This window comes from Merops nubicus, unplaced genomic scaffold, assembly GCF_000691845.1.
Source record: "Merops nubicus isolate BGI_N331 unplaced genomic scaffold, ASM69184v1 scaffold1624, whole genome shotgun sequence".
NCBI lineage: Eukaryota > Metazoa > Chordata > Aves > Coraciiformes > Meropidae > Merops > Merops nubicus.
In genome coordinates, this window is record NW_008602045.1 from 10,556 (window position 1) to 35,219 (window position 24,664).

At 37.5% G+C, this 24,664-nt stretch overlaps 1 protein-coding gene across 1 annotated transcript in view; it reads left to right on the forward strand.

Moving 5' to 3' along the window:
* Window positions 1-289: 289 nt before the first annotated feature.
* The window catches only part of MBOAT2 (membrane bound O-acyltransferase domain containing 2), a gene marked incomplete at its 5' end in the record, with an annotated part of 34,271 nt that continues 9,896 nt past the window's right edge, over window positions 290-24,664 (forward strand). The window contains 5 exons of the mRNA XM_008938181.1: window positions 290-385; window positions 4,067-4,122; window positions 14,783-14,837; window positions 15,654-15,837; window positions 21,751-21,943. Coding sequence (XP_008936429.1) covers window positions 290-385; window positions 4,067-4,122; window positions 14,783-14,837; window positions 15,654-15,837; window positions 21,751-21,943 — 584 coding nt within the window. The remainder of the gene's footprint in view (window positions 386-4,066; window positions 4,123-14,782; window positions 14,838-15,653; window positions 15,838-21,750; window positions 21,944-24,664) is intronic.

The following is a 24,664-nucleotide window of genomic DNA, read 5'->3' on the forward strand; positions in this document are numbered from 1 at the left end:
AAATTATAAATCCTATACTGTATTTATGTCATTAAATATTTTGGCTAAAGACAGTTGAATTTCTAAGTTAGTACTGCACACTTTAAAAAAAAAATGTCTGTGCTTACAGAGAATAAATATTACCAAAAAATCCCAATCAAAATGAAGGTGTAATTATACACTGCAATTATGTAATATTCACTAGGAAAAAATGGTAACTCTACTTTAAAAAGTAATTTATTCAATGGGGAAATGTTTATGGTTTTTAACTCAAAAGGTTTTTTTTTTTTTTTCTTCATTTTCCTTCCAGGTATTGCTTTGTTTTTGCTTTGGGATACCTCACTGTGTGCCAAATTACTAGAGTCTATATCTTTGATTATGGACAGTATTCTGCTGATTTTTCTGGGTAAGGAGAAAAATATTCTTTCCATTTTGTCCTCCTAAGTGATACTGTGTCTCTTCTTATTTTGATTTTCTTTTTTCCAAGTTCAATGGGTCAACCTGTTAAACTTTGGGAGAAAGCTGAGCGTATGCATGTGTACTGGCACACATATATGTACCAGTGCTTTAATCGTGCAAACTGAGAATTTTGGGAACGGTTGTTTGTTAGAACCACACATGCATAATGGATTTGGTGGCTGTGGGATTTGTTTTGCTTTTTCCCCTAAAATCTCTGTTACCAACCATGCCAATGTGATGAAACTTGAGTTGTATCTGATATACTTGCACACCTGGCACAGTCAGATACCATTTTGTGAGGAAAGTATGAATGTTTTATGGAATTTAGCTTTCAGCTTCTTTCTGGTTTTGGTTTTATATTAGAAGTTCCCAGAGGAGAAAGCTAAGGAGAGAGGCACCTCTATGGTGGAGTAGTCACACAGCCCCTGGAAACAGAAAGTTTCATCTTTGTGTGTTCTCTTTTTATGTAATCAATTTAAACCTATATTTGACTTGAGCTGTAGAGGAACAAAACAGAATTAAAAAGACAAAGTAAAAGTTAACTGTATTTGTTATTCTTTGTACTGTAGACACAGAGAAGTGAAGCACTTCGTATTTATGTTTGCTATTGTGATGGTGCTTTTGCCGATTTAAAGGAGAGTATATATTTTGGAAAAAAGAGATGGGGAGTGTTTGTTAATCTGCTTAAAAAAATGCATTAAATACGTTTCAGAAATACTATGAATGGCAGTGGTCTTTGTAGTTTAGTATTACTTGTGTTGTGTGGTAGAGTTGTGCTTCTTAGCCTTGTTGCTTCTCAGTCTTCATTGGTAAAAGGCATGTAGTCTAGAAACTTAACTTGTAGGGTGAAGACAAAAAGGTTTTATGGTTAAGTTGATATTTTTTGTCATCTTTAGCTGGGTCTTGCCTTCTGAAACATTTATGCCTACATCCAAGTGTCTGCCTTCAAGCCAGGTATCTATGTTCCACCTGTAGTGGGTGGAGATCTGATCAATGTAGACAGTAGAGCCTGGAGGGCATTTCAGCTGACCCACTGCTAAGTAGCTACCCTAGTATGAACTGGGTCGCTTGCAAGATACCCCTGACTCTATTGAATAGATTTCCACTGGCTATAATGAGAACTTGCAACATAGTCATATGCATAATGACACTTTAAAACTAGGTTTATTTTATTTATTTTCCATTGAATTAGACTTAATGATTACCAGTGGAACTGTAATCCAGATGCTGTCCCTTCCAGTTCACTGCAGGGACAAGGTACAACTTTGGCAGTGCTCAGAGATCTGAGCTGACTCTGGAAACAGTTTAACTGGACTTGTTTGTTGCTGCTCTCAAAAGTACTAGTAGAACTTGAACACGGCATTGCTCAGATGTAACTGTGCTGTGTTCATGTAGCAGCTCTCTTTGTGGCTCTGTTGGTTTGGTGTTAGCTCAGAGATTTCTGATAGGTCTAAACACACCCAGAGATTTGGGAGAGTTGTGCTCTGGATAGAACTGTTCTGAAGCTTAGGCCCAACTCTCTGATTGTATGTTTGAGCTGTCTGGTTTAAACTGTATTCTTTCATGCACTAGTTTAGGAGCTTGCTGTGTGCGTATCACATGAAATCTCTGACACAGCTCTAATCTGCTCCCTTGAGACCTGAGGCAGAGGTTACTTTCAAAACAGGAGAAAGCAGATGAAAAGAAGGGGCTATTTTCTGCCTGTTTTCTCAAGTTTCAGGGGAAGAGAATAAGCTCAAGAAAATGACAAGAGTTTCTTAACCAGCTGTTACAACTCCAGCACCAGCAACTTCTTCAAAAGATGTTGGCGTGGATTCATGTAGTGTTTAAACCTAGAAGAGCTCTGAATGTCTGTTTACCTAGGCATTTCTCCTGGAGTGCCATGCCCATCTGAGGCATCCAAGCCCAGACAATCTGCAAAAAGTTTGAAGGAAGGTATCAATTCACTGACAGCAGCAAAAGCCGAGGAGACCTCATGCTGGAGGTGCAATAGCTTGTGCAGAGCTGTGTGGTCCTGGCTCAGTACTAACAGCTCCTTGCTGCCAGTGAGCCTTCCATCACTTCCTTTGCATTTCTGCCAGCACCTAAAAGGAATCATTAAAATCCTGGTTTGCAGCCTCACTGTTCCAGGAAGAACTCTTCTTTTACTCTCTAGATTGTTGCTTGTCAGCCAAATCTTTCAAGATACTGGAATAGCTGCTTGAGAAGAAAAACCATACCAGGGGCTGCTATGATAACAATGACAGATGTATCAGCTAGAATTAATGTAAGGTCTGACCAAGCTCCTCCTGGGCTCCATCCCTGCACCAGGCAGGATCCATGCTGTTAGATGTCTGCTTACAAAAAGAAAACTCATTATGTTCAGAATCAATTGGGGATTTCTGCCAGCACTGGGCATGTCTGCAGCTTAAGTGCTAGAAAGAGATGTGAGGGATTTCCCAGACTGTCTGTTCTCATTTAGTTTTCTTCCTTGCTGACCCTTGCCTGTCATTCTAGTCTTGATATCAGGATTTTGGGGCACTGATAATACAGTAGAAAAAAAAGTTTTTTCTTTGATTGCATTTTGAGGATTGGAAGTGTGTGCTTTTGAAATAACCATAGCCTAGAAAAAAAAGTAATTTGACAGACTGAGCCATCTGGCAAAATACTGGTATAGCTCTGTCAGTGAAGGAGGACTTGATGGCTCTTGGATTTGTTGTTCTGGGCCAATTTAAATATGTTATTAAAAGGCAAAGTGCAGTCAAAAGACTTGAACAGAATGATGTGCCCATCCTACAGCATTATTATCTTGTTGTGGTGGCTAAATACAGTTAAAAATGTCCCTGATGTATTTTTTGAGATCTGATTTCAAAGTTAAATTTCTAAATTCTGGTAGCCTGCTTTATGCTCTCCCCCATCCCCTCTCTCCCCCTAGTTAGGGGGTTAACAAAAAAAATCCTAAAATACTACAAAAATGTTATAATTTCTCAGTATAAAGCTGACTTGCTTAGCAAGGAAAGAATATCTCTTGGACACTTGAAGATCCACTGAAGTGCACCAGATTTGAAACAAACTAAACTCTGTTGGAGCCAGCATAATTATGCTGGGCTTTTGTTTCGTCAGCTATGCTTACTTGAAGCAAATAATAATCTGCTTGGAATAACAGATAGAAAAGTTAAGCACAGGACCAGGTGTCAGTAGAAACAGTGGAAATGGTCTGCATATCAAATAATTTCTAGTACTGTTGAACTTTGTTACAAAGTTTGTTTTATTGTCTTTTGCTTACTGATGGTTTAATTTACAGTCTACATAATTGTGCTTTCTGCCCTTCTCTACTTTTCCTACTGTAGAAAAAAAATGTTAGTAGAAAATAAATGTGAAACACTTGGCTGTGCTTGTGGAATCTGATGCATCAAGAAAAGGCATGAGCTATCAAATGCTCTATCTAAGGATTAAATTATTTTCATTGCATTGAAAACTCTGTAGTGGTTTGAGCTCCAAAACATAATCACTTTGTCCTTACATTGAAAATTTTCCTGTTGGGAGTAATTAATCTGGACTATTAATATAAACTTTCTCTGGTATTTACATGTGAAAGAAAATCCTGAACTTTTTTCTAAATTATTCTTTCTTCCTTTTTTTGTAACAGTCCAATGATGATAATTACACAGAAGATCACTAGTTTGGCATTTGAGATTCATGATGGTAAGATTTCTTTAACCTATGTTTAATATTCCATACAAAATAAAAGGAGCAAAAATTAGTCATGAGTCAATGAGTTACTTTAGTCCAGATTCCATTTTAGGACAAAATATATTTTTGTTTCAATTGATTCTTTTGATATTTACTGATGGAAGTACCAAGAAAAGTTGCTCAGACACTACAAAAGCTCTGAAAATGCTTAACATTGTGCAGAAGATGCTACTTATCACAAGACTAATGACACTTTTGCTACCAGTGACCAAAGACCACTGACACTTTTTTGGGCTGGGATGTTGATCATCAGAGTTAAAGTTCTAAATTCAGAGATCACTATTACTTCCAGATGTGTAGAAAAAGTACATATAATTTCAGCTGTTGAGAACCTCTTGTTTTAAAATGCTAACTGTTAATCTTGCTGTAGTTTATGCCATATATGCTGATTTTTTTATAAAACTGTTCTATATTTTTTTTAATTATCATAATTGCACTTACTGCTAGCATATCAGTGTGAACAGGGGGATTATCTTCTTACGTTTCTGTCTTTTCTCCTGTCAGATTTATCCAGCAGATAAGTGGTCCCTAGTTGTGACAAAAATGAATCCTAATGTTGGTGTTCTGTGGGTGGGGTATCTAGACTTTTAGTTACCTTTACATTTGGAAGAGTAATTTTAAAGTTTGAAAATGGCATCCAATAGACCTAGCCAATAAGCTTGAATCACTTGGAGCTACAACTGGCAGTTGAAGATTTGGGAGCATAGCCCCAGGCACCTGGATCAAACCACCTGTTTTTCTGAAATTTCTTTAGTGACATTATGTATGGTGTTCAGTGTATTTTTGTCTCTTATGTGTCCTACCTTTAGTGCTGTTGGTGTTGCAGTTTTTTCCATCCTTGTTAATTTACACTGTCTAGAGAAGCCTGTAGGCAACAACATTCATGAATATAAAAAGTTGTGTAAAAAACTTTTTATAAGAATTCTTGTATGAATGAAAATAATGTTGGGCATATCTAATTCATCAAAGAAGTTGATGTCTGACTTCCAGAGACAATACATTCACAAATATTAGTGTCGTGGTTTGGCTGGGATAGTGCTGATTCTCAGCAGAAGCTGGGAGGGGAGCACAGACAGGGGAACCAGCAGATAGGTTATTCAATACCATGCTGCTGTCATGCCCGTGACATAAGTCCTGGGAGTGGGCCAGGCTGAGGTGGTGGGCTGGCAGCTCTGAGCCTAATGCTAGAGGAAACAGCTTATTGTAAAGAAGTAGCAGTTCTAGTATCAAAGATAAATGTTTCCTCATGCTGCTATTTTGTGAGGGGAAAGAGCTATTCTTGATTTGCTGAGCTCACACACAAATAGTGGAGTTGTGGTATGGGACAAGCATGTGAGTGTTCCTGGTAATCTTGAGACAACTGTTTCTTCTAGTCAGCTCTATTCTTAACTTCCATCAGAGCTAAACTAGATTTTTTTTTTTTTTTCCTTCTTAAGTTGATTCAGAGAATTTGTATTCTCCTCATAAACCTATTTTATTTTCTTCTGTCTGAATTTCTTGTAGATATCATTGGATTCTGAGTATTCATCTTGAAATTTTACTTCTTGTTAATGTCATATTGGAGATTCTCTAGAATTGCAGCATTGTTGGGGGAGTGGCTGATTTTTCCAGGATAGTGAAAAATTTTCTTTCTGGTTGTATTGGCAGTTTAGCAGAGCTCTTGATGATCAGGAGTTGGATGATCACCATTGCTGGCAGCACAGTGTGAACATGACACACAAGTTGATGTGACCAGTGTGAACTCGGGAGCAACTGCTAATCTGGTGTTAGGAGATGCTAAGAAAAGATGCACAGAGGAAACTGGGATTGTATTAAAATAATGATTTTTAACCATAGACAACTTAAAAGGTGCCCACCATGAGACATCAATGAAACAAGTCTGCTGTCAGTGTGATTCGGTTGACTGCATAAGAATCCATGTTTCCACTGGACAATAGTTTTAGAGATATACTGATAGGGGGAGGAGGTGGTGTGGAAAATAGTTACACTAAGTACTTTGAGTCTATGGTCACACCAGCTTGGCTATATTAATCACCAATTACTTTATTCCCCTCCCTCATTTTTTACCAGTATGTGCAAGGAGAAGTAATGAAAATAAGCAGCTGAAAGAAAGGTTTTGGTGTGTTGGAAAATCTTCGTAAGCTTCAAGACTCTAGTAGTAGTTAGGTTGGTTTAGTGGTAAAGGCAACTCTTCTGGACTTGATCTTTTGCTGGCAGTCTGTTGTGTTCAGCTGGTTTGTGTTACATTTGAAGGTCCTGGAAAGAACTGGACATGAAGGCCCCTCCCTCCTGCTGCATACTAAAGAGTCTATCTAGTGATGTGGGTGTGCTTGATTCCAAGCTGAACGCTAGTGTGGAACCCTGTAAATAAATAACAAATACTCCTGTAAATAGCTACAACCCTCTGCACTTACTGTGGGCTTGTTTTAAGCAGGAAAATCTTATGCAACTTGCATAGGACTAATTTAAGCTTGCTGTGTAACACTGACTTTGAAAAGGTTGCATGGATCACAAATGTACACTTGAGCAAACCTGGACCATGCCTTTGGTGTACTCTGATTTACATATTGAACTTAAGTCCATGCTAGTTCTTGCCTACTTACAGCTCCTTGTTATTCAAATGAGCACTGCCAAAAATGAGTAGTCAGTATGTTAAAATTTGCTTTGTATTTCTTGCTGATTATCTTTGGCTTCTCGCATGTATCTTCTAGAGGCAGAAATGTTTTTACATGATTTGGAGACTGCTTCTGTCCTTATTCATTATTTATGACAAGATTTAAGTTTATTTATGCAACACTTTAGGCATATGATGGAGGTAAAGGAGAAAAGAAATTTTTTTTTTGTACTTCAGTTCTTATATTCTGGAGTACCTTTTTCAGTCAAATTTAAAACCAGGATGTTTTGGAGAAGGAAAGATTCATTGCAGTTACTCTAGAAGCAGGGGGCTTGTCTACAAATGCAGTTTAGAAGGGTTATAAAATGGAGGATTGTACTTGCACAAGAAATTTCTAGGTAAGAGATGGTGGCAAGTAGAGAAGCTTTTGCAGTTGTAAGTTACTAAAAGTTAAGCAGTGGAGAGGAAGAGAAACACTGTCACTGCTGAACTGTATATTGCAATGAGTTCATACAGCATTCTCCCTTTTTTTGATTATAATCCACTCATCCCTGCAGACCCTCACTAATTTTGCTGCAGTTCTATGTAAGATCAAGGATTTTTACATGAAAGACCCATATCCAAACCTAACCTCACTCATATGCTTTGGCAGCTTGTTTTCTATTCAAGTGCTTAATCTTACACAGAGTCTTTTTAAATGTTTGTATTCATAACCCATTAAGGTTCTGGAGTTCACAGTCTATTATTAAATCTCCAAGAGATTCATCCAGCAAAACTAGGGAATGTTGGACTCAGTATTTGATGTTATAAGGGGGAGGGAATACCACAGCTTCTTCCAACCTTTTTTTTTAGATTTATTTTCTCTGATTTAAACTAAATAATACATAAAACAGGAAAAAAACGGTCATTTTAAAAAAAACCCAAAACTTAATACCCATCTACTAAGCATGAAATCTAGTTGAAATCTTCCAGATTATTTCTTCTTATTACTTGTCCATAAAAATGTGTGGCTAGGTACAGGTAAGAAACCAGAACACTCTTCTGTCAGCTGCTTCTTGGTTCCTAGGGACTTACCTCACATGCTTTCCAACCACAAAAAAATAAGCTTTGGCCCTTTGTGTACCCTTCTTCCATCCCTTATGCCTGCGGTTTCAGCTGTATAGTTGCTAATTTTTAAATGTACATTTCCTGGAATGCTGCTTGCCTTTTTTTTTTCCTCCTATGTATCTGGCACTCACCATTTGTAAAAGCAATGGAGTAGACATTGAGGTGGATGTGGTGAAGCACTTGTGTTCTTGCATTTACTGCAAGAACAAAAAAGAGAGAGTACAGTGAATATGCAACTTGAAAATGTTAAAAAAAAAATATTTTTTTTACATCTGCATTTTAGTTTGAATGTTATATTGGTGAAATATAGCTAAAGGCTAATCTTACGCCACTGTTTTAGGTCTCATCTGCTTTGCTCCAACAGCAGGCTGTTAGGACAATGGCTAGATTATTTTAGCTTTTGTACAATATGGCCCCTGAGAGGAGAGCGATTTCATTGGATAGATGAAAAGCATGGAAAATGGGAAGGAAATGAGGAAAAAGCAACAGTGGCAATGTTGGAGAAAATTATGTGCAAATGCTCTATTAGTTGCCATGATCTTCATTATCTGTTGCTACCTGCCTGATCGGGTTGTGGTACTACACCATACACTTGGGAGTTTTTTTAGATGATTTTTTTTTTTAAATTTTATTATAAAATTAAAGTAAATCTGTTGTTCACTTGCAGCTCATGAGCAGTCTCATGCAAACTGCAGTACTTGCTACTGTGTCAGTACTAATGATTGTTAGCTTGTTCTTGAACAACATCAGAAGTATTGAAGAATGCTTCTTCACTTAGTTGATATAAACATTTCTTCTTTATTTTCAGTTAACTAGATTCTTTGTGTTTTGGTTTTCTTAAGAGCAGATAATTCCCATGTTCAGCACTACATCTTTCTAAAGGCTTGAAGACAACTCCAGTATTGGTCTCCTCTGGCTTTTAAGGTGGAAGTGTGGATGTGCTGAAGCACTGAACAGATTGTGTTTCTGCACATTAGATGTGATATTTCATATTTGTTTTAAATATCTACAAAACCAGAATAGGATTACCAGGCTGAATTTCTGCTTGTCACAATGTGACACCGTGGTAAAAGGGAACATACTGTGATGTGGTCAACTTACCTTTGCAATTCAGGGCATTATTTTCTGTTTTAGTGAGAGCCAGTTAAGAAAGTTATGTTTATGAAAATAAAAGTATCATAAATTTCTGATTTCAAATAGGTCTGTTATTATAATGTCCTTTAAAAGTGTATTTCATAGCATCATAGACAGTTTTGGGTTGGAAGGCACCTTAAAAGGTCTAGTCCAACACCTCTGCAGGGAGCAGGAACATCTTCAACTAGAGCAGGTTGCTCAGAGCCCCATCCAGCCTGAACTGGAATGTTTTCAGGGATGGGCAATCTGCGCCAGTGTTTCACGACCCTCATTGTAAAAAGGTTTTCTTCCATCTAGTCTAAATCTCCCCTCTTTTAGTTTAAAATCATCACCCCTTGTCCACCTGTAACAGGCCCTGCTGGAGAGACTGTCCCCATCTTTCATATAGGCCCCCTTTAAGTATTGAAAGTCTACACAGAGGTCTCCCTGCAGCCTTCTCTTCTCCAGGCTGAACAACTCCAGCTCCCTCAGCCTGTCTTCATAGGAGAGTTGTTCCAGGCCTCTGATCATTTCTGTGGCCCTCCTCTAGACTTGCTCCAGGTTGATGTTTGTCTTGTGCTGAAATTTGGATGGTTGCTGTTTTGAAAGTATGAGCAAGAGAAAACTGAAAAACCCTTGAGACAGAGAAATGTGCATTTATGTCCATAGAATTAAATATTCTTAAGGATTTTTGCTTGGCCATCATGACCTAGTTCCACTTCATAAATGCTGGCACTGTGAAAAGTTGCAGCTGTTTAAATATGTTGTTTTCTAATTAATCTGTGAATTATGTCAGTAAAACTGTCATAATGTGGTGGTGTATGGGTGTGGCGTTTTGTTGTTTGGTGTGTTGTTTCTTTTTCTTTTTTCCTTTCCTGGTGTGGTGGTTTTTTGATAACTTGATGCTTTTTTCTTATGTCTAGGAATTTGTTCTAATGCTCTTTCCAATAGTCTCCTGATCTTTTTTTTTTTTTTAAAAGCACTCCCTCTTGTGTTAGTAACAGCATGGTCTTTATTGTTTCAGTCATATCAGTTACCCAAATCTGTTTGATAACAGTATATGTGTCATTAGTGTTTAACGGAATTCTATTGTATTTCTTTTTTCCTAAGCCTTCAAATGTTTGGTTGGTTTTTTTTTTTTTTTTTTTTTTAAAGCCCTATGCTTTGTTGCAGAGCTTTGAGGATATCAAGACTTCTGAATTTTCCTCCTCTTTGTAGTTTCTTTACAATTTTACTCAGCTGGCATCTGTGCAGCTTTTGTTGCTGCCAATGTGCTAGTAACAACTGAGACTGTTATTGTCTGTCTCTCTTCTTCAGGTCTTAAAATGTTTTAGTAACAGCATGTATTTGGGCTCAGCTGGTGATCCATTTCAGAACCTTGAATTGAGATTTACTGTAGTTACAACAGAGCCTGAGATATCATCTCCATGTTAAGTGTTGTTAATGTGATAATAATGAAGCATGTCTATGCATAAGTCTGTGTAAGCATTATCAATGAGTCACTGGTTAGCCAGATTTCATGTAAATGCAAAGGTGGGTATATTCAAGCAGATTAACAGCAAAGCTGGGGTTGTTATGATATGATTGTAAACATTGTGTTATTGTGCTGAGAGCATGGTAGTAGTCATAATATGCCTTAATAAAGCCTGTAGGCAGATAGTGGTGTGTACCTAAAGCCATTGATTTTGTTACCTTTAGGGTGTGATCTGAGGAGGAATGAAAAGATGTAACTTCCTCATGACATAGAGAACTGGGGTTAAATTTTGTTACTGATGATTTACAAAAGTCTTTTACCAAGGCAGGAACATAGGATTATTTCCTACTTTACAGGTGAGAACTGAGTTATGATTGCCGAGCGACTAAATGATTTCACCTCTCTTACAGAAAAGCCCATTTTCCCTCATCCCCACCATGTAGCCACTAAAAGCTGTAGCTGTGGAGGTAGTCTCCAGCTTTAGGACAGTCGTAAGCGATTCTGGTTATCCCTAGAGAAAAGTTACAGAACTTCTTGAGTTCACTAGCAGGAGCATGCTGCTGAAGTGGGGTTTCTTCATCCCCAATGTGGAGAAGGTAGGGAATAGGTATGATTTATGAGGCGTCTGTTCCCATGGGCAGATACACTGCTGGCAAAATATTGAGTGTATAGATAATGATTCATCTCATATTAGATAAGCATCAATGTAACAGGACCTTTTCCATGTGTATTTTCTGTGAACTTAAAAATAATAGTAGTAGCTTCCTGAAAGCTTTCAAGAGTGTGACAGAGCTCAATAGTTCTGCTGTTTGTGTGTGATATGTGAGGTTGCTAAATGTCTTCTCAGTTCCCTGAAGGCCCATTTAAAAAAAAAATAATACAGGGAAATCTAATGAACTGACCTCGAAGAAGCTGCTGGCTGGAGGGAAGTCTTAGGGAAATTAAAAATTAATGGAGGCTTGCTTGTATGTGTTATGTTTGAGGCAGAAAGCATATTTCTCACCAGGTTATTTAGGTTTAAGTGACTTCTCATGTATGTATGTATATAACTTGAACTCATTTTAAATATGCTAATTCTTTGTGCCTCACCCCTCCAAAACTATATTTCAGTAGTTAGGTTCTTCTGTTTCAGGTTTAAACGTTTTTTCCTCCTTTTTCATACAACATAAACGATGTGAAATCTTTCATTTGGCTGATTACCATTAGCCATATAGTGGCTAAGTCTAGCTTTATGAAAGTTCATTTTGGCACACTTGGTGACTTTCTTCCTCCTGACTTAAGGATAAAATACGTAGAATGTAACAGTGAAGGAGGCTCCTGCTCTGTACTACTTCCTTACACTAGTCATGTCGTGTGAGCTACAGCTATAATCTTAAGGCCTTAAAGGTTAAAGGACCTTCAAAATGCTCCTCCCACATCTTTAATTCAGTAGTTATCAGTGTAGTAATCTCTACTGAAGCACCAAAGTGATGTGAAAATGTGATGATGGTGAAGAGAAAGTGCTGCATGAAGTTAGGGGTGATGCTTTGTGCTTCAGGTTCTTAACCTTGAGTGGGTATGAATCAGGGTGACTTTCTACTGTGAAGGATCAGGATCAAGGAAGGTGTTTTTCCAGGTCATATTGTAGAATCATTAAAGTTGGAACAGACACGTAAGATCATCAAGTCCAACCATCAAACCAACCTTGACCACTAAACCATGTCCCAAGTTGCTACATCTACATGTTTTTTTTTTTTTAACACACCTGGGGATGGTGACTCCACCACCTCCCTGGGCAGCCTGTTCCAGTGCCTCACCACTCTTTCAGGAAAGAACTTTTTCCTAATAGCTGACCTAAACCTCCCCTGGCACAACATAAGCCCATTTCCTCTCATCCAAACACTAGTTATTTGGGAGAAGAGACCAATACCCACCTCACTACAGCCTCCTTTCAGGTGGTTATAAAGAGCAATAAGGTCTTGCCTCAGCCCCTTCTCTAGATTGAATAATCCCAGTTCCCTCAGCCAGTCCTCATAGGACATATTCCCTAGACCTTCACCAGCTTCATTGTCCTTCTCTGGACCCACTCCAGCACCTCGATATCTGTCTTACTCTGTGGTGCTCAAAACTGAACCCAGTACTCAAGCTGTGACCTCACCACTGCTACACCCTGTGTACAGGGGCACAATCACTTCCCTCCTCCTGCTGGCCACACCATTTTTGATACAGGCCAGGATGCTGTTGGCCTTCTTGGCCACCTGGGTATATTGCTGGCACGTGTGCTGTCTAACAGCACCCCCAGGTCCTCTTCCACTAGGCAGCTTTCCAGCCACTCTTCCCCAAGCCTGTAGCATTGACTGGGTCATTGTGAGTCAAGTGCAGGACCCAGCACTTGGCCTTGTTATACCTCATACAGCTGACCTCAGCCCATTGGTCCAATCTCTCCAAGTCCCTCTGCAGAGCCTCCTGACCCTCAAGCAGATCAACACTCCTGTTTAATTTGGTGTCATCTGCAAACCTACTGAGGGTGCACTCATTCCCTTTATTCAGATCATTGATAAAGGTGTTAAACAAGACTGGCCCCAAAGCTGATCCCAAAGGGGGATGCTTGTGACTGGCCACCAACTTGATTTAACTGCATTCACCACAACTTTCTGGACTCGGCCACCCAGCCACTTTTTAACCCAGTGAAGAGTCCACCTGCCTAGGCCATGAGCTGCCAGCTTCTCCAGCAGAATGCTGTGGGAGACGGTGCCTTACAAAAGTCCAGGTGGGCAACATCCACAGCCTTTCTGTCATCTACTAGGCACGTCACCCAGTCACAGAAGGAAGAGAAGAGATGGCAAGTTGCCAACCTCTTGGTATTTTCAGCTCTGTTGAAGACTAAAAATGCATTTTTAAAGTCATAAGTGTGTATAGGTCACAGTTCCTGAAGTCACATGAAGACTAGAGTTAGCTTTAGATAACAAGCATTTCCATGAGTCATAGAATTAAACGACGTTTGACTTCCCCCCCCCAATCTTTTATTGTCCTAAACCTGACTGATTCTGATATCTAAAAAAAATAAAGCTGGTTCCAGTTAAGTATTTAGTTATACTGGGTCAGATATAAAGGCTCTCCTCTGTGGATTCACTGGCATTGAGGGGTGGGGCTGAAGGCAATGCTTCTGTGAGTGGAGGAGGATCTTCTGTAGAATCACCTATTTTTATAAAGCACATTGGGATTTCGTATTTGTATTATCCCTACTCTTTCATCAGACTTGGTTAGGAATTGGCTGTTGGGTTTAGGCACTGCTGGGGAAGAAGATAATTGAAGTGGGATTCTGTAAACTTTGTTTCCTTTAGGAAGCTATGCTTATAAAAATAATTTTTAGTGCTTACAGTGGCAGAGGACACTTCCACATGTGAGTAGCAGGGAATGGATGAATGTGCTGATGCCTGAACGAGCGGAGAGGCTGCAAAAGAAGCTAAAGAGGTCATTTTGGCAAGCAGTGCTGGCTGGTGTAAACCAGTGCTATCTGAATGAAGGAGCTCTGCTGCTTCTGTGCCCCTGAATTAGATTAGTACTTTATAATAATTGAAAGTGTTGAAGGTCATATTTTCTGCTTCTGTCCATTATGGGAGTACAGTCTTTGAAGTCTGTTTTTCAGGGGTAGGCCACGAGTATTTCAGAAGGGCAAGAAGGTAAATTCATTCTTGCTGCTGGACTTAGACTTGGCCTGCCCTCTTCTGCTAGCAGGGGCTTAGGCTTCTTGCTAGTGCTTCTGAAAGAGACTTGATCATGCTTTACTGTTGTGCCTCCTTCACTGGGCCTCGTTTGCTGTCTTAACTTGCAGCATGAAGGTGCTCTTGAGGTATGCCTCAGGTTTTGAATTGGTTAAATCTATCTTGGACAGTGTTCATTGTGTACAGCAAAAGTACAATGACTACTGTAATGTCCCTGGGTTACTACAGTGTCGAAAGGGGTTTGGAGCTTGTTTCCAGGACTGGTAATGAAGGAGCTTAAAACCTGTGGAATTTGAAATCTTAACCAAAGTAGAGGAACTGGATTTGTCAACACTAACTACAAGTCTTCTTAATGCTTCCTGAAATCCATGTGATTTCAGGTTTAGGCACTGTTAGATGTAACGAGAGTTTGTAATTTTGTCAAAAGTAAGAATTGTTTGGTCCAACGCCAGCAAAAATATTATGACATAATACCTCTTATAACTTGGGGACATAAGAAATTGCATTGCAGCATGAGGCTTGTTCTACTGAGCAAAGAATCTGCTAATTAGTATCGGAGGGTTTAACTCTGTTATTTATTTTTCCTATCCTCTTCCCTAGGAATGTTTAGGAAAAATGAAGATCTGACACCATCACAGAGGTGCTTGGCTGTAAGGTAGGCTTTCAGACATCTTTGAGAATCTAATTTTGGGGATGGGAAGGAGCTGGTGTTTTGTGTGCTTTGTTAATGCTCTGTGGAACTGCTGTAGTTCACATTTAAGACAGAGAGTTTACAAACTCACATACAACAGATCCATGCTTTTTATATTTGTAGCTTAATTCATACATCTGTTCTCCTGGAAAATATCACTAGAAGTACGTTTTATATTTCTTGAAGTAAAGCATTCTAAGATGTATGCAGTCTATGCAGATTAATGCCATATGAGACAGTAGACTAGTTAACATTTAGTACATATATAAAGTAGCTGGTTTATTTGTATTTTTTTGGTATTTAACTTACCTTTTCTCCTTTCTTTATTCAGGAGACTTGAAAATAGTTTGTTGTCCTGGGTGAAACACATCTTGACTTGAAGCATTTTCCTTAATTGAAATTATTGCCCATTATCACAAACCTTTGCTTACTGATATAGCTGCTGAGGAGAAGAAAACCACAAACCATTGAACAAACACATAGGGAAACACCTTTTCTTCTCCTTCCCCAGGCTCAGCTTCAGTCAAACACCTTGACTGAATGAGGAGGGAGTCACCAGAGTTCAGGAGTTCTGTCTGAAAATGCTCAGCACAGATTGGAAAGAAATACTATGTGTACAATGTCTTAAGCTGTGATTACAAAAGACACACACTGCTTTTCTACACGTGGGGTTTACTGCAGTTAGAGTAAACAGTAAAATGGAGTATTAACTTTTCCTGCTGTGGAAATTCTGTAGAACTACATGTTCCATCTCACAAGTTGCTTGTCTTTGAATTACAGACGCATGCCAAGTCTACTGGAGTATTTAAGTTACAACTGTAATTTCATGGGTATCCTGGCAGGCCCGTTATGCTCTTACAAAGACTATATTACTTTCATTGAAGGCAGATCATACCAACTGCAACAGTCGGAAGCAAATGGGAAGGAAGATACAAAATATGAACAAATGGATCCTTCTCCAAATGTAAGATGTGTGACTCTTGCAGTGCTGATGCTCATGTAATCCTTGCATGAAAAGCTTGGTTTGCACTGTTCACTTACAGGCATAACCTCCAAGCTGTATCTGGAGTACAGTTGTCAACAGTGTAGTTCCCTATTCAAAAAGTCAAATACGTTTTAGGCAGGTTTCCTCCTTGTTTTCCAGTCTGGATCTTGTGGATAAAAGCAGATTAAATTGGAGCTTCCGAACAAGCTTATGTGGTAAAAAGCTGTCTTTAAATTAAAAGCATTCATGCATGTTTCTTTCAACGCATATATTATCCATAAAAAAAGTCCTGGTAAGGATGAAGTGCACATTTTGGCATTTGAAAGCTGATGAGACTTAAAGGTTCCAGCAAGGTTTTCTGAATGTTCTCAAATTCTACTGTTTAAAGTCATCTTTCACTGGGCAGAAAACATTCATATGCAACAATTTGAAAACACTCATAGAAATTGCTTTGTTTTTCTTGCTTACATTCAAGTAGAAAGGTATTAAAGATGGATTTTGGTCTAAAGATGTAGTAAAAGAGATACTAGCCATAACACTATGGCTTGTAATCTGTGCAACATATTTCTTTGTTGTTGTTGTTATTCTGTTACTGGAGAACAGACCAAATACATACAGAATAAAGTCCAGTTCATCATACCTTACAAGATATATTGTATGACTTGAATTAAAATCAAAAGATTGTGAGTCTTGTTATTTTTAAAATTTAATTCAATTAGTTTAATGCCCAGCGTACTGAATATTATCTCTTCACTCTTTTCATGTTCTCTTAAATGGGAGCGTATCAGACTTAAATTTGTGAGTGCCTAAGATAATTATTACAACACATAAAAAGCAAAATTACTGTAGCTGACTTAAACACTTCAGATAAAATGGCTTTCTCTGGTTTCAGCACCAGTTACTTGTTTTCCTTTTATCTTACCAGCTGTTGCTGGAGCGCATGATGTTTTTCCCACATGGAGCTGCTTGTCTAGTCCTACCATCTAGAGGTTACCATCCCCACAGCTGGGCTAACAGGGAGTGTTTTCCATTCAGTTTCATCAGCTCCAACTGCTTCCATCCTTTTAATGTGGATGAGGATTCTTTGCACATTTCATTCTACCCATGTTGTGTGGTTGTATTAACTTGCACCACAGGAATGTAAACTAATGGCTAGAGGATGATAATGCTTTAAACTGCTCCCTAAGCTGACAAAGCCTCTAAGCTCATAGAAGTGTGCTGTTGAGCAAGTAGTTAAAAAGGGCAAAAGACACAGCAGAATTCCTTGCATAGATTGGTACCTCATAGTCTGTAGTCTGCACTGATGTGTTCTATTAGCAAAATTGCAGGTACTTCCTTTGTTTTCAAACATTGTTTTGGCACAGTAAAGGCATCACATTTTATGTACTAAAATCTTATTTCTACAGGAAACATTATGTAGTAAAATTATTGCAAATAAATGGAGCCAACCAAATCTGGCAGTATCAGTACTTCTGGACATGCATCTACTGATGCCTGATAGGCATTCCTAGCTTTTTGCCACATAATCTTGGTAGTAATCTGAACAAAGTCAATAGAAATAAATGTAAACCTATTGTGGATTCTGCTTTCAGGTAAGCAGTTTTCCTTAAAATGAATGGCTCTTAAGATGCTTAACACTTTTTGCAATTTATGCTGCAGTAGCTTTTCACATAAAAATAAAGACAAGCTGTGTATGTTGTTGATGTTTCATTTCCCAGCTAGTGTTTGAGCAATCTGGCTGCATTTTATAACACAAGTGAGTATTGTGTGCTTTTGGAGAAATACGGATGATACAATTTTACTGCATTTGCTGCATCAATTAAAGAATAGTCTTGTTCTAGAAGGTTTAAATAACATTAAATGAATATTAATACTTTAAATTTACTCCTTGATTCTCATGTTATTTCAAGAAGAAAAATTGTTAGGTAACTCAAAAAATGAAATCTAATGGGGATCAGCAAATGTTAATGTAGTAAATGGACAAAAAAAATCCTTCAGCTAAGTTACAGTAAGTTTTGTTTCATGTTAAATACAGTTACATAAAGTAGTTCATGCCAGCATCCTCCTCTATAATGTGTTGACTGCATGATGTTAACTTGGTTTAGCATTTTTTTGCTGTGTCAATTGCATGTTAAATGAATCAAATCAACAATTAAAATTTATTTCTTCTACCCCTCCTATTGTGCCTTTTTGCAAGCTATCAATTGTTGGTGCTCAAAGTGGTGTCAGCTCTCAGAAATTAATATCTGTCATTGTAAGTTTCTTTTTATTATGGCTACCCTCAGAATACAAGATTCCTATCAGCACATATCTGCTTTCTTGCTTATTATCCAGACTCTTCCTACATGTTATAAAGTTCTTGCTTAATTGCCTGTAATTTTTACCTGAGGTGCTGACCTCCTCGAAATAATGTTCTTTATGGTAGTTCAAAGTTATACTGAGCTCCTTATTGGTTCTTTGTCAACCAAGAAAAAGTTAATTCAAATAAGTTTTAAAGATCCTTTGCTACTTCTTAATCTATCTTTTTATATATTACACATTTATGCAGTAATATATTTCTACAAATCCTGAACTCAGTGAATGCTTTACCTTTATTGCTTTAATTAGAAAGCTGTTCCTGAACTTCCTTCTCTGATTAGGTATCTAGCTTTCAACCTAATTATATTCCCATCTGATTTATGCATGCTCGGTTTTGCCCTGGCACTGTCTTTCAGCTTTAAGTACCTTTTTTTCCTTCCCAGTATTGACTATATTTGATATTTTTGTACAGGTATGCCCAGTTTTTGTTCATCAAAACTAAAATGAGCCATCATTTTTGTTATAAAATAAATTGTGTATTCTACTTCATACGAGGTCAAAGTTCTCCTGCGGCTTTTGGTCTTATAATTCCTTAACAGAACAGTTATTTTGATACATTGAAAGAGAGAGTGAAATCAAACTCAAACTTTAAAATTAGTTACTACATCCTTGTAAAAGCTGACCAACCCTTCTGTGAATATGCAATCCATTGATTACTCATGGCAAAGAAGCTTATATCAATGACTTGGTTAATTCTACGATAGGAAATGAGTTTGTTTTGCCAAATGCATTTCTGTAGGTAATTGAACAGTAGATTATATTGGTGTCAGGTGAGGACTTCTATTTCTGTAGAGTTGTACTGAAAACTTGAGTGCTATAAACAAGCCTTAGGCTGTAGTTTAATCTGTTTAGGCCAACCAAACTATAAACTCTAGCAGAATATAGTGTGTCCTAGCTGGGTCCTTTGCTCATCCTAGCAGGGCCAATGTGCGTTGCTCTGCCTTCTGGTCTGATTCAGATTGTTTGATCTATCTTAAAATTAACTTGTTATTTGAAAAACAAAACCAAAACAACAACCACCAAACCCAACTCCCTGTAGAAAATAATCCAAACAACAAAAAAAGCCAACCAACCAAAATGCACAAAAAACCAACAACCACTCCGAACAACTTCCCCCTACCACACCCCAAACAAAAAATAAACCACCCACCCAAAACACCAAAAGTCTAGTTTTTCAACTGATTTATTTCTCTCATCTAACTCATAGAAGGTGAGGAGACAGGGCAGGGCTGTTCCTTTGCTTTGTGGCATGTGTTTGGATTTTCATTCTGAAGGACTTATGCTTAAAGCAGTCCTCAAACTGCAGCTCCCAGTCTTTCTAGAGGCAAGAGATTATTTCCTTCACTGTTTGCTAAGGACACTAGTATCCCTGATAGTGATTCCTGTAAGAGGCATCAGCATACTTGTTTTGGGGTCTGGGATTTATAATTATTGAGTGAAGTAGTGTACACTTTTTTCTTAAAAAAAAAAAAAACAAAAACAAAACAAAACAAAAAACCTATTTCTGGATATAGTAGTTATGCTTGTCCCTACACCTAAATGTTGCTGCTAAAGAAAATTGTAGAAATCCATCATTTAAAAAAATTAAATCAGCCTCTTCCTATAGTATTTTTCTACAACTAAAAATTGAAAACTGCAGTTTATTTTTTAGAAGTACAGTTTATGGCAGAGTCCTGTATAAGTTTATTTTTTAAGATAAATTTTGTTAAAATGCTGATTTTTTTTGTTAAAAGAAGGGCTTTCACTGCCATGATTTAGTTAAAAACTTTCAAAGTGCTACTAAGCATATTTTGGGTTGAATAGGCAGATCAATGATTTCTGTTTACCAAAAGGAAAACTGGTAAGTAGTGGAAATGTCAAAAAGGAGGCCTTGGAACAGATAACAGTGCTTATAAGTTGCAAAAAATATTGAGACTTTGTAAAGATCTTCAGATGGAAAATACCTATTTTAGATGTTTATGCTTATGTTTTAAGTTGCATGTTTATATTATCAGCCTATAGATACTCTTTTTCATACTAAATTGAACCTGACTTATTTATGGTTTCAACTTTAAAGTTAAATCCTTGCAACTGTCTTCAGAACTTTGGGGTCGTGCCTCTTGGTATTTACAAATATCTAACTTTTGCATGTATCAGATATTGCGTACCAAAATTAAAGATTCATTAGCATTAATAACAACTGATTTTATGAACATTTGTTTCTATTTAAATTCCTGAAGAAATTAAGCCAACTGAACTTTCCCTCTGCTCTGAAGAGAGATGGATTCATAGTTGCCAGAAAAGCAAAGGAACACTTTCAGAAAGTTAATGTCCTTTCCTTTGAACTCTTGTAATAGAGTAAAATATTGAAATGAAGTTTGTTAGAAAACAAGTAGAAACAAATAATTAAACACCAGCTTTAGCTGTTAGTGGGCAGTGGCCTTCTGAATTATCCAGCTGGTTTTTTTTAATTAGCTGGGTTTTCTGATCTTCTCCAAAATATCTTCTGATATGAGTGACAGGAAATACATGCAATATCCAAAGTTACCCCAACTGTTTTACAGCTTTTCCAAGTCTTAATATTTTATCAAGTTGTACCACTTCTTACATCTGTGTGACTGGGTGAATCTTTGATACTGTGTCTTGCAGAAATGTGTGTATTCAGTTGGTCATTTAATGCTTCATACTGTGTCATGGAACAGAATTACTCTTTATTTTGGAACTAGATATGTGAAGTTGCACTCAAACTGAAGCAGGACATTATCTTTAAAAGTTTCCTTTAAAGAGCATTATTGCTCTGTGTGTTTTATTATAGAACCTTATTTTCCTGCAATTACATACTCTTCAGTGTGGTGGTTACAGCAAAACTGAGTTTTGAGAAAATCTGGGTCCAAGTCCTACCTGAACAATGTATTTTTACATGTCTATGGGCTTGTTATTTGATCCTTTATAGCTTGATCACTCTAGTGGGGAAAACAGGTCTGAATAGAACAGAGGTATTTTGGCTGAAAATTTATAAGTTATTTCAGTATTTTAGTTGGTTTAGAATTTAGATACTGTAATAATAAAACAGATGCTAGATATATTGAGTTGGGCAGCAACTGATTATCTGCATTATACCAAACATTTTTGGTAATGAACTGAAGCTTTTCCATTGCCTTTGGAATCCCTGCAATAATTGTATCCATCTTGTCCTAGATTATATGCTTTGTGTGATGATGTCTTAACTTAGTTGCTTCAGTAATTTTACAATGAAGCAAAAAAAAAAGGATTTGCAAAAGGTGCTTCCATTACTGAAAGGGTTTTTAGAACCTGACTGTAGTCTGATTGGATTTGCTGTAACTGCCAGAAGAAGTGGTACTCACAAATTAATCAAGGTAACATTCTTTGGGTCTGTATAAAACATTGCCAGCTACTTTAACTTTGGTACTATATATTACTGAAAAATTGGCAGGTATATACCTTTGTTTAGGGAAGGAAGATTATAACTTGGCTTTGCTTTGAGAAGATTAACAAGAAAGGAAGCTTACAAAGTCTCCATGTTAAACTTTTCAGATAGCCGTGGCACAGAAACTCTTAATCTGTGGACTGTCCTTACTCTTCCACATGACTATCACAAAAACTTTGCCTGTGGAATACAACATTGATGATAACTTCAGAGCTACAGCATCATGGCCTGTAAGGGTTTTCTACCTATACGTGTCCCTTATGGCTGCCAGACCCAAGTATTATTTTGCATGGACTTTAGGTAAGTATATATATTAAAAAAAATAAAAGAAAGTGTACGTATTGAATTTCATTTGAGATGCTACACACTAAGCACGTATTACAAAGTGACAGTGCCCTCTGGAGGTTTTAGGAAAACATTATATGTAAGTATTAAGAGATATTGTTGAAGTATGTTGAGTGGTGTCTCTTTTGAGAAACAAAACTTAGCATAAATCTAAGCACTGTGTTGTAACAGTGTTGCAAATGATATCATGGTGCCCTGATCAAATCCCAGGGAAACAGTTTTCTGGACAGTGCTAGTGTTTTCACGAGCAATGACTTTTATGATTTTTAAAAACTGTACTAAATCTAGTCTGATACTTGTTTTGATTTTTTATAATACTTTGATTTTGGCATATCTGAAAAGTTATTCTAAGCCTCATTCTGTGGTTAGTTATCAGTAGTTTGCTTGATGTTCTTCAAGGAGAAATGAATATATTGAAATTCAGGTATATCATTGTTAATAGTAAATGGCATTCACAGTATTTTCAGAATTTGTTGGGTGACACTTCAGTTTTTGTTTACCAGAAGTTCTAATGACTGACAGGATAAGCCACTTACAGCCACTGATTTAAGATACTATTTAGTATAAAGAACGTTTTGCTTTTTGCTTCACCTTATTTGAAAAAAAAAACAAAACAACATATAACCACAAAAAAATGTTGTATTTATATAAACTGACATCTTGGAAGGGGCTCAAAAAACTTATTTCATCAGCTTCCTCCGCCTCTTGAGTTTTACATATTTGTGTCATAATTCGTTTGAGAGAGAATCTGTGGGAAACAATGCAATAAAGAAAGCTTTAGTGTAGCAGAGCAGCATGACTCATTTACAGCTGCTGGTTTCATTCTTGGTCAGTGAATGAAGTGCTTTCAGCGTGTCTGAATATAGTAATTCTGGGGCTTGTTGTGGAATGAAATAATTTTGAATGTTGTGTTTTTGTGCATCAGTATCTCTAAAGAGTAGGAGTTGGTATTTTCTCTGTAATACTTCAGATGGATTTCTCCTTATGTGCTTGCTAGCATTGTAGAGTTAGCATTCCTTTTGGTAAAATAATCAAGAAAATAAACTATATAAACTCTGTACTTTTAATTTTCTAATTAGTTTTTTTTTTTTACCTTTTTCCTTCTGCCTTACCTCATCTAAACTTCTGATGGTATAAGTAGAATGAGGGGGGCCCTTAACAGTTTTACTGGATGTTATGCTTTTAAGTTGTATGTTACTATTCTTTACCCTGAAGAAAAATAAATCTGTTACTAAAATGCATTACTTAAATATTTGCTAAAGTTCTGGGTAATAGAATGAATACTTACTCTAGCCATAGTCTTTGTACTCTATGGCATTCATGTCTTCAGCTGTTTCTAATTGAGCATTAAGTCACTGTCTAGTGTTTGAACTCGACATCAGTGCTATCAGATGTATAGCAGCAAATTTTCTTGCTTTTGAAGTTTTTTTAATATTTTTTTAATAAAAGAAATAAAAATATTATAAATTGTCCAGTCTTAAATTAAATGTCACAAAGTCCCCTTCCAGACTGGATAACTGGAAAAACTGAACTTCAGGAAAGGGAGTGTTTGAGTCAATTGTTTCTTTTACTTCCCAAATACACTGGATTAATACCTTGAAAAAGTTATTGAGAAGAAAGGAAAATGCAAAAGATACAAATTGTTTTTTACATATTACTATTGTATGAAGTAAATTCTTTTTAATATGGTAATACAAACTGAGCAATTTGTTGCCTTGCTAGTTGTAATTTAAAAGGTGACCATCTACTTTCAGTGCTTTAGATGAATTCTGAGCTAAGAGAGGGCTCGTGCCCTGTAACTAGAGGACTAGATCTCTGCTGCTTCTGCAGAGCCCTTTGCCTGCCTTGCTTCAGGCTCCTCTGCACTGCGAGAGGAGAGGGAGCTGGCGTTCTTCTCCCCACGGTCACTTGTTTATCCATGTAAGTGGATACATGGTTAGGCTCATTCCTTGTGGATGCGTGTCCGTGTTTTGGTGCATGCAACCAATTGCCTGGCTCAAGAGAAGCAATATTTGGGAAAAAAAAACTCATTTCCTTGCACATACCCATCCTAATCTGAGAAGTACAGCCAAAGACGTTTTAAAGTCTGAGCTAACCAAGCTGAGGCAAAGATGATTGAGAGTGATGAGTGATATTCTGAGATCCTTTGTATTTTCCTCATTGTCCAGATGGCAGTTCACAGCTTTTTCTTGCAGGTAAAAATATTGTTTACTTTGAACTATTTGACCTTTGACATACACTGTAAACACTTGGCATTCAGAAGTGTTGTTAACAGGGAGGGGCCTAGATTTGCAGCACTCTGTGGTGCTGTGACTGCACGTGCTTGAGGAGAATCGTGCCATTTTATCTTTATGTTTTAAACATCACTTCACTGTTGCTGCAGAACAGAGACCAAGGACATACATCTGAGTGTTGAGCTGCAATGTCAGACCAATACAACCAGCCACTGTTTCACAGTCCTGATGCAAGTTATTGAGCTTGGTCTTCTCTCATATGGCCCAAGCAAGTTTGAGTAGGTGGTATGAGAGAGTGGGGGCATCTGTACTGTGAAGCAGATCTTGCTGTCTTTCATTCTTTTGCTTTTGTACTTGTTCTCGAATTGGAAGCTGGTTTGTTGCTTGGATTATTTTCTGTTTGTTCGAGTGTCTAATACAGTGATACTCAGTATTTTAGAAA